Raw genomic sequence first — 11039 nt, 5'->3', positions numbered from 1 at the left:
GTTTCCGTTTAAACCAATAAAAAATTGTAACATAAATTTGCATTTTCATAACAGGTGCTTGAATGAAAAATTTAGGAAAGTTTTTCATAGTTATAACATAATGCTGTGTAATCCGTCAATGAATAGTGGACTTTCCTAATGGTTGCCAATCGTTATAATGCTTTCGTCTCCAATTACTCTGTAGTTAACTAAGGTTAAAGTCATATTTACTTATTATCAAGGAACAGTCAGCGTGTAAGAAGTAAAAAAACTACTTTAACTTCGGTATGAAGCCAACAAAATATATATTTTATAATATCCCGAAACTTCAGAAAAACATTAATTGAAGAAAGAAAAAATGATACAAATTTACCCCTTGTATAAGTGTATTATTGTTGCGTGTATTGATAATTTCAAGAAAACTATATAAATATATAAGTCAATAATGTAATACGAAAGTATGCTTGTGAAAAAGGCTTAATGTCGCTTCCTGAAGAAAGTTGTCTGGGCCACAAGTAAGTCGTTAAGTTAAAAATATCACAAATATTTTCAAAATGAATAAGATTAAGAGGCATGCAAGAACAGTGTTTAACAAACAATCCTTTTTGGAAAGTTAGAAGTGTTCTGAACTATTATCATTTCTTATTATTGTGAACTTTTCAAATAGTTAATAATGTAATCTGTAGATTGAGTTTATGAAAAATAATGTGATATAATTGCAATGAGCATTATGTATTGTCTACATTTATATTTTAAGAGGCCTATGTTAAAAAAAATTCTGCATCAGCTTAATGATATTTCAAGAAAAATTGTCAATAAAGGAGATTTAAGTAATGTTGTTTAACGTTTATATTTAACAGTTGTTGTATACTATACAGTTGTTGGCTAATAATTCAGCATGTCTCTTATGCTACCCAATATAAGCAAATCAGTTTTTATACTTGCTGATAGTGATTTTCCTGCATCACCCCCGATGTTTTCCTCGTGGCAATCCAATGATGCAGCGCACGTAAACACGCATAACACCTACTGTCGGGATCCAGAGGAGGCGAGACTGAAACTGCAAAATACCGATAATATGCCTGAAACTTACCACTCCGTTAATGTAAGTTTAAAAGATTTATAAATAAATTGCTCTACAAGTTAAAGTTTAACCAAAATAATTATACCTGAAAAGTGAAATCAATGTATTAAATGCCTCATTTCTTTATATTCTGCTAACAAGCTATCAATTCCATCCACAGAGTGTGCTGAATAGTAACCGATGATAGGTTTATGTTTGGCATCAATGTACCTTATTCATATTTTGCACGAATTGGTTTCCATGACGTCTAACTTAATTTTTTTCTTAATTTTTACTTCAGAGTTCTTTTAACCAATCCAATGTTGAAAAGTAACTAAAATTGTTTTTTAGTATTAATTTATTTAAATTAATTAAGGTAAATTTTTTAACTATCAATGTAAAATAAAGTATTGATACACAGTAAAACTAAGATATGACTTAGCTTTAGACCAAATATGTACAATTGCATTATCTTAACTTTAATGCCATTAAAGTAGATATTTTCCATAAGTTTAACTGTATAATCAATGGATATTAGGTCATAGTGAACATGATTTATATATTTATATATGGTAGTTATTGTTTGTGTTTCTTCAGCTTGTAAATTCGCACAATTGAATTTCTACGAGTCAATTTTATTAATGTTTTCATAAGTTGTCCTAAATATGCGAAAAGTTAAAATTGAAAAATGGACATTAAAACCTGGCTTAAAATATTGATAAAGAGACTTTGAAGCAAAGACTTACATTAAATTAAAATATTGTTTTAAGATAATCTGTAATATTTTTCGAAATAAAAAATTAATTTTTATTTTCTGGTTTGTGAAAAACTAAGTAATATTTTGTTAAGTTTATCTGATTTTTACTTTTGGTGTATAGTTTCCCCCAAAGAGACAATGATTTAAAATTATTTTAAAGGCCAACAAGCAAGCAGAATAACACTTAGGTTTGCAACGGTATTATTAAAATAAAAACGCTTTTTAATTCCTTATATTTGTTTATTATATTTTTTTATATTTTATGCAAACAAAATATCCATATTCGCTCTTTTTTAAATGGAAGCTATTGTTCTTATTTTATTAATGGGAATTACACTGTAACAATAATCTATTTTACACATGTACTTATACTAGCTGTAATTCACACGCTTCGTTGAAGAAATGGAAGTGTCAATTGTTTTCAGACTATTCAACTGTAATAAGCACTATATTGCATTATTTAATACAACATGCGGGTCGATTTAACGGTTCTTGGCGTTACCCCAGAAACACCACTCCAATCTTAATTGAATTAATTTCACAGAATAATTTATCACTTCAATACTCTCTAATTGAAATACATTCCTAATACTGCATCTGTAAAGTTTTGTTTAAATGTGCCTTAAAAATAAAATATTTTATTTAACTAATCATATTTGTAGTATCAGAATTAAATATTCACAATATGCGGATTTAATTCTGTGTCAATAACGACATAAACACACACGTTGTGTTTCTCACAATTATTAATAATATTCATCCAATGTCCGAATTTTTTATATGTGCATTTGATTTTTTTTTTTACTAAATCATACTGAACTTGCACAATGTAATTAATGCCTACACGTTAGTGCTTTCAATCGCGGAATAAATGAAATAGCCATCTGCCGTTAGATCGAGTGGTTGGATAGCTTTATCTGTGCTGTAAATTGTCAGTGATTATATCAGTTAGACAGGTTGCCCTTTCACGGCAGTACCTCGATAATACTATACCAAAATAGATCAAGTATAAAAATCTTACACTAAGTTAATCAAAACATTATATTATTTTGATAAACGTAAGGTTTGCTGTGCCAGTCTCGCAGCGTAGAGCTGGTCTCTGTAGAGCGTCCAGGTGGCGTGAATCCAATAGCGTCTCACTCGTCTCCTTGCGGCCATATACGTCTTCCTCGACCCAGTCGCATTCTGCAAGACGAGAGATTGTAAAGGCGATGAGTTTAGTACACATCCAACAATTGTCTCGTATTATATCTTAAATGCATGTGGATTCCACATTAACTCAATACAACCATTTATTGCGTGTAAACGCCTCATTAAGGTGATGACAGAGAATTGTTACGATTGGCCAGGAGAGATGAACAAACGGAGGGATAAATTGTCTCTAGAGTGAGATGTGAAGGGTCAGTGGAGCAAGTAACGAGAGGTTTGGGAAAGGTAATTAAAGCAGGTATGCCATTGGTGTTTTCTATGAAAGCTGGATATGATAGAACAATATTTACGTACTTGTGAGTCCAAAAAACATTTGGACGTGTAACAAAAGGAAAAAAATGTAATGAAGAAGCACTGGTTATATGATATTACAACAGTCTTGCTTATCAGCAGTTCAAAACATAAAACGCATAAACAGCTATATGTTGTATTTTTTCCTAAAAAATATCTTTCTCGCTCTGTCCCCATCCCCCACTTTCTCAATCTTAATATGTATATTTCATTATGTTCGACTTCATTGAAAGTTTGCAAATGCTCGTCACTGCAGATGAGCGAAAATCGACATATGAATAAATAAATGTTTATTTATTATATCTACTATAAATAAATCGGTAAAAATTATTTGATACATGAACGTTACACAACAGAAGGCAAGCTTAATATAGAGAAGTTTATAAATTTAAACAAATATCATTCAATACATATTTTCAGTAATTACTATAACAAATACATTTGACTTCCTGTTCTACTGACATTACAAAAAAATTTTGACTAAATAAGTTAATATTTTTATTTAAATAAATAAACATCCGAAGAAATAATTCTTAAAAATATATCAACATAATGAGCAGGGAAATGTTTTTTACGTAAAATAGTTAACACACATCACCACCAACGCTAGTAAAATACAAGCAAGAGCACCCGAAGTTACTGTTTGCACTTTTGTATATCAATATTAGATATAATTTGAACTAAAAAGGGGCTAGCACATTAGTCATACTGAATAATAAATATCCAAAATAAATGTATAAAATTATATAAACAGAGCAGGAAAAATGAATCACTGGAAAATTAAGTGCAATAAATTTTAATAAATAAAATTGAAATAGATAATTTATAACAGTATTAACTTAATAAAACCAGAAATTTGAACCGTGAAAATAACACAATAATAAAATAGATTATCATAACTAAGTTTAAAGTTAAAACTATTAAAAATTTCTTAAAATGCGTGTTATCCTCACTCGTACAGCGCCATGCAGAGCAGGAAGTAGCCGCGATGGTCGCTGCTGTGTAGGAGGTCCTGGTCTGGAGGCGGGCAGCAGGATGTCCTTGGCCGCCGGTCCTGTGAGGGGCGTCCTGCAGTCTCCTAGCAGACAGACGTCCATGCCTACGTGCAGGCACGCGGCTCTCGTACAGAGGAATGTGGCGAACACGTGCCTGTGACATAGGAGAGACTTTGCACAACATCATTTGACGTAGGTAAAATATTTTGTAACATAAACGTAAAACTTTATGTGTTGTCTAGTGTGGGTGATAAATACGTGTAAAATTGTATTCTGTCTACTCTTCCGTGTAATTGAAGCCTTCAAATTTCTTTCGAATCTGAGAGCATGTGCACACGATTATTGTTTTATAATTTTGTGTAAGTTTTATTATATTTTATAGGCTACGTATATCAAAACAGTATCTTTTGATTGCCTCTTAGAATATTTTTTTTGAGTTCACAAAACATGACCTCTTTTGTTCTTTTTTATTACTTTAATATCCAGTCTTGTTCTAAATAAAACTAAAAGTAAAAAAAAAAATAATGTTTGAATACTTGGTTTTAAAGACTTGTAAATCCTTGTAATATAGCTGATATAAAAAACATTAGATACGAAACAGATGAAGAAACTAAAATTGAGCATTGACTGAAAGAGTAGAGGGACACGGCAGTATCTTGAGATATCACACCGGGTCTCAGCCCCGCACCCATATTTCCCACCTGCCAAAATCATGGTTTTATCACGCCGGGTCTCCTTCTTGACCTTGAATGTTAATTGTATTAATATCTTCATTTTATATGCTGGCTGTTTTAGGTCCCACTTTAGTAACATAAAGCTTAATACCGTGAGCTATATTTATATCTCACATTATTGTATTATTTTATTCACAAAACCCCCTAAACTTTTCATTGGTTGTCATTTATCACGTCTCCTTGAAATAGTAGACGTGTGTTTGGGCAGCCTGCCTAAGGAAACCGAAATGACGACGAAGGTGGAAAATAACTTGGTGGCTCTAACAACTGAAGTATCACTTTCACGTGGCGACGTTCATGGATTATGTAGAGATTTAACCTTTGTTTGTGTAGTCAGCACTGGAAGTTGTTGGTTTTGTTGTAGCAACGAGTCAAGGAAATGGCGGATATAAATGTGGTTATATTGTGATACTAGGATGTTTTATTTAACCATTAATAATAAGTTTAACAGGTTATGGGCCCAGTAAATCAGTGAAACAGATAAACAGTCAGCCTTTTAATGTTGAAGTCGTGGCCGGTATTGTAAGCCGTAGTTGAGAAACAGTTTCGAGTGTGTACGAGCCTGAAAGCATGGCAACTAATATCAGTACAACTTCATATCCACAGTTAACAGACACAAATTTTAAAAACTGGAAATACCGTGTTCTGTGCCTATTGGACGAAAAGGGAATAAAGTGGATTGTGAATCAAGAAGGGGATAGATGTACGGCTGATTCGACCAAGAAAGAAGAGGCTGAAGCTGTAAACAGGCGAGCTAAGAATATCATTATAAACTGTGTGAGTGATCGTCATATTGATTATGTTCGGGACTGTGAAACTGCCCGGGGTATGTTGACCGCCCTCAGTAACGTCTTCGAAAGAAAAAGCACTATTTCAAAGTTGCTTGTGCGGAAAAAGTTGTTAAGCCTAAAATGTACGACTTCTCTTCAGGATCATTTTAATATGTTTGACAACTTAGTCAGGGACCTGGAAGGGATGGGCTCAAAGCTCGAGCAAGATGATATTGTGTGCCATTTGTTATTAACATTACCTGAGAAATATGAGAAAGTAATTACGGTTCTGGAAACGATAGACACAGATTTGACTTTGGATTTTGTGAAATCGAGGTTGTTGGATGCTGAATTGAAATTGAACCATATGCAGACAAGTGAGGTAGGTGAGAGCTCATTTATTACACGATTTAACAATAGGTCTAAACCTAAGAGGTGTTTTGAGTGTGGTGAAACAGGACACTTTATAGCAGATTGTCCAAGACGCTATAAGGTTAATTATAAATCATCTGGGGGAAATCTTAACATCTCGCGGGACCGAGGTTATGGAAGACACCCGAGTCGTGGGCATGAAAATAGAGATGGCTACGCAAGTAGAAGTAACTATCTATGCTACGATGATGGAGAAGGTCAAACCAAAGAAGTTTCGTTTGTGGCAACTAGTGAAGAGACTGTGTTGTGTAGTGAAGAAACGCACGAAATTCAGTTTGTTCTAGACTTGGGATGTACAGATCATCTTGTTGGTATGCACGTGAAAAATCATATGTCTAAGGTTAAGGAACTCAAGCAGCCGGTAAATATCAGAGTTGCAAATGGCGAAGAGTTGATGGCGACACAGGTAGGAACCCTTGGGCTTCACAAGAATGGGTTAGTCATAAAAATAGAAGCACTTATTGTCCCTAACCTGACAATGAATCTACTATCTGTTGTGAAGATTGTAAAGTCTGTAAAAAGGGTGATCTTTCATGAAAATGTGGCAGAAATAATAGATGATAGTGATCTGAAAATTCCTTGTGAGTTGGCTGGGAAACTGTATGTCATAAGTTTCTCACTTAGGGAAGCTGAAAAGTGTACCCTGGCAGAAGTAGAGGACCTGTGGCACCGGAGGCTCGGACATTTAAACCGCAAGAGCTTGACGTCAATGGGCCTGCCAACTTCAAACAAAGTGTGTGACTCATGTCGCCAAGGAAAAGCGGAGAGACAACCATTTCCTCACGTCAAGGTACCAAGGTCTCAGAGAATTTGAGAACTTCTGCATACTGATGTGGGGGGGCCAGTAAATCCTCCAACAAAGGACGGCGAGAGGTACTATCAAACTATTATTGACGATTATTCACATTTTGTTGTTGTGTACTTGCTTGCAAACAAATCGGAGGCAGGAGAAAATTTGATAAAGTATATCAACCAGTTGAATTCTCAGCTTGGGAGAGGTTCTGTCAGTCGTGTGCGATGTGACAATGGGGGTGAGTTCACATCCAATGAACTAAAATCCTTTTGTTCAGACAAAGGTGTGAGATTAGAGTACACTGCCTCGTATAGTCCACAGAGCAATGGAGTAAGTGAGAGGATGAACAAGACTCTACTTAACAAAGTTAGAAGCATGTTCGTCGAGACTAACTTGCCAAAATTTCTGTGGGGCGAAGCAATCAGAACAGCTGCATACCAGATTAATCGGTCACCTACAACAGTGCTGAGTGGGGGGATTCCAGCTGGTGTGTATTATGGAAGGATTGATCTGTCTAAGTTAAGAATTTTTGGTGCAAAGGCCTGGGCTGTCAAGTTGCCACAGACAGGAAAATTGGAATCAAGAGCAACACCTGTGAGGATGGTCGGATATAGTCCAAATGGATTCCGGCTGTGGGACCCAGTAACAAATTGTGTAGGAGTGTCACGAGATGTTACATTTGATGAGACAGATGTGGTTTTTCAGGAAGTAACTGTCGATCCTAACCTAATAGTTAGTATGGAAGAAACTGATGGATGTGAGGAAAATGTGGACCTGGATGAAAATGAAGATTTTAGAGGTTTTGACAACAATTCACAGAGAACGACTATGAGCAACCTACCAGAAAGACAAAGGAGGACCACGTCACTACCAAGAAGACTGGGTGAATATGGTTTGTATAGTGCGTATTGCTTGATGACTGGTGACCCAACTACATTCTCTGAAGCAGTTGAAACAGGAAATGGCTGGTAAAAAGCAGTAGAAGTCGAGCTTGATGCTCACAATAAATTCCATACCTGGGAACCTGCCAAGTTACCAGAGGGAGTTAAACCTATTGACACAAAATGGATATTCCAGACAAAACAAAATGGACTCAAAAAGGCAAGATTGGTGGCACGTGGTTTTCAAGAAAATTGTGACTACGATGTGTATTCTCCAGTAGCAAAGATGACAACGATCAGGGCATTGTTATCATTTGCACTGCAAAAGAACTTTGAACTGAGGCAATTGGATATTCCCACTGCCTTCCTCAATGGAGAACTAAATCAAGACATTTACATTAAGAAACCAGAAGGGGTTGTATGTGATGCTGAAGTATTAAAACTGAAGAGAGCACTGTATGGTCTTAAAGGATCTCCAAGATGTTGGAATCAGAGGTTTCACATATTTGCGACTAAGTCAGGATTGGAATGTTCTGCTAGTGATGCCTGTTTTTATCTCAAGAAAGACTTGCATTTAATTGTGTTTGTAGATGATATTTTACTTGTTGGTACCATTGAAGAAATAGAGAAATCTGTATGTCACCTGAAAGATGAATTTAATGCCAAAGATTTGGGAAAATTACATTCATTTTTGGGCATGGAAATTGTAAATGATGGGACAAAAATCACGATATCTCAAAGACATCTGATTGCAAATATACTTCAGAAATTCAACATGGAAAAATGCAAGGGGATGCAAACACCAATGTCACATGATGCAATCCCACGCCCAATGGGAGAGAATGTGAATGTACCCTACAGGCAGCTTATTGGATGTTTAATGTATGTGTGTATAGTGAGTAGGCCGGATATTATGTTTGCAGCATCATTTCTAAGCAGATTTCTTGACAGACCAACCAACTGTATATGGAACGCAGCGAAGCGAATACTACGGTACCTGAGTATCACCAAAGACTATGGTTTAGTGTTTAAGAGAAATCAGCACGAGAATCTGGTGGCATACACGGATGCTGATTGGGCAGGAGATAAGCAAGACCGAAAGAGTACCAGTGGATCAGCAGTGTTCTTCGCAGGAAACCTCGTGTCTTGGCAGTCTACAAAACAGCAGACTGTAGCACTGTCGACCGCAGAGGCAGAGTATGTTGCAGCAGCTCAGACAACATGTGAAATTCTTCATCTTGATGGTCTACTGAAAAACATCTCATCTAGTGACTCTGTGCCTGTGTTATATTGTGATAATCAAAGTGCTATACATATGATAAACAATCATGAAAACTCAAAAAGGTCGAAACACATTGACATTAGAGTAAATTTTATTAAAGATGTTGTGTCAAAGAATCAACTTGTTTTGGAGTATGTGAGATCGGAGGATAATGTCGCAGATATGCTCACAAAGGCATTGTCTGTTCAAAAATTCATAATGTTTAGAAATATGCTATCTGTTGTGCCCATTGATTGAAAGTTGTACTGTACTTCCTTCCTGTTTACTTAGGGGCAATTTAAAGTTATCTAAAATGTAAAAACAAAATAACTTAAAATTGAAGGGGGATGTAGAGATTTAACCTTTGTTTGTGTAGTCAGCACTGGAAGTTGTTGGTTTTGTTGTAGCAACGAGTCAAGGAAATGGCGGATATAAATGTGGTTATATTGTGATACTAGGATGTTTTATTTAACCATTAATAATAAGTTTAACAGATTATAACCTGAATCCCACCGCATGGCTTGAATTTATATGCACTGAGACCTTACTAGAGTGGTCATATTTGGAGGTCTGTTGGACATATGCCTCTTTTTATATCTGTGTGGTGTAAAATACAATGATTTATTTACCTTAAGAAATTCTTGCTTAAATACAGGGGCGCTACAACAGGGGAGGGGGCAAGGGTACTTTGCCCCCCCCCCCCCTCTGAAACCTTGAAGTGGGGGCAAACGGGGGCAAAGAAAGTGCTGTGTTATCAATTTTTATATAATAAAACTGCTTAAATAGCACCATTTTCCACCTTGAAATACAAATAGTCCCGGGGGAGGACTATCGGACCCCCCGCTCCAATAGAGGGGATCGGTGATTCTTTATAAAAAGGTATATTGCCCCACCTTTGGAAATGTAGTTGTTGCGCCCCTGCCTAAATACATTACAGTATTAAAAATTATCCATAGTTTTCTATTTATAATATTTTTAGCATTATGGCATGACAAACTAAATGGTCTAATTTTAACACTTGCTATGTCAATATTCATAAGCTAGTGTAAATTTATGGTCATCTGCAGTCGTCTTCCACAAGAGAGATATCGTTTATTTTCTTGAAGACAACATGTACAAGACTTTTAATAATAACTACGCCATAATAAGAAAAATTCACTTACAATCATCATTATTTATGTATTATCAGTCTAATATTTTGGGTACATGGTTTAAAATAGAAAGTATAGCAAACTTTTTATAGTATAGCAGGTGCGGTGTAAAAGATATTGTTACAAAAAAATGAAATTAAATATATAATAAAATATTCTTCTTAGCATTCAACTCAAGTTATATCATGCAACGGCAGTAAATTAAAAATAATTTATTTAAACATAAAATTTAGCATATCACAATATCTTACTAATATTCTCACTAAGATTACCTGTTCAAGGTACCACTACAGTAGCAAATATAAGACTTTATAATAGATTTCATGTCTTAGTTATTTTATTACTATTATCAATCGGTTATGCAAAGCATTGTTCCCTCCATCTTTGCCTCTAAACAAAATTTTCCATAGGAAAAATAATTATATTTTATATAATAGCCTTCACTGAGCTTCTTTAAAAATGCACAGAGGAAGTTTATACTCTGTGGCATAGATAAATTTAAAAAAGAATGAAAATAATAGCTTAGTAAGAAAGAAACGTTAATACGTATATGCTTAACTATTACGATGAAACCCTATATGTAGACATAAAAAACTGAATCTCGGCTAGACTCTTGTAATTGTTGGAGTACGTCGTTTTCATACTCTGCTTCGGAGAATATTTTCTGTGCAAAATGTTGCATACAGTCTTCCTACAAACCATCAACGAGTATAATTATATTTT

At 35.0% G+C, this 11039-nt stretch overlaps 1 protein-coding gene across 1 annotated transcript; it reads right to left on the bottom strand.

Annotated features, from left to right (window-relative positions):
* Positions 1 to 2689: 2689 nt before the first annotated feature.
* On the bottom strand, positions 2690 to 10711 carry LOC134530291 (uncharacterized). The gene is made up of 3 exons (XM_063365011.1): positions 10589 to 10711; positions 4253 to 4448; positions 2690 to 2984 (listed from the first exon to the last, which is right to left on the bottom strand). Exons 1-3 carry the CDS (start codon positions 10639 to 10641, stop codon positions 2844 to 2846), a joined length of 390 nt encoding a protein of 129 aa, XP_063221081.1. The 5' UTR covers positions 10642 to 10711; the 3' UTR covers positions 2690 to 2843.
* Between the last annotated feature and the right edge of the window lie 328 nt (positions 10712 to 11039).

Source organism: Bacillus rossius, chromosome 1, assembly GCF_032445375.1.
Source record: "Bacillus rossius redtenbacheri isolate Brsri chromosome 1, Brsri_v3, whole genome shotgun sequence".
Taxonomy (NCBI): domain Eukaryota; kingdom Metazoa; phylum Arthropoda; class Insecta; order Phasmatodea; family Bacillidae; genus Bacillus; species Bacillus rossius.
Note: the sequence above shows the minus strand (reverse complement) of the source record. Positions and strands in the feature narration are given on the sequence as shown.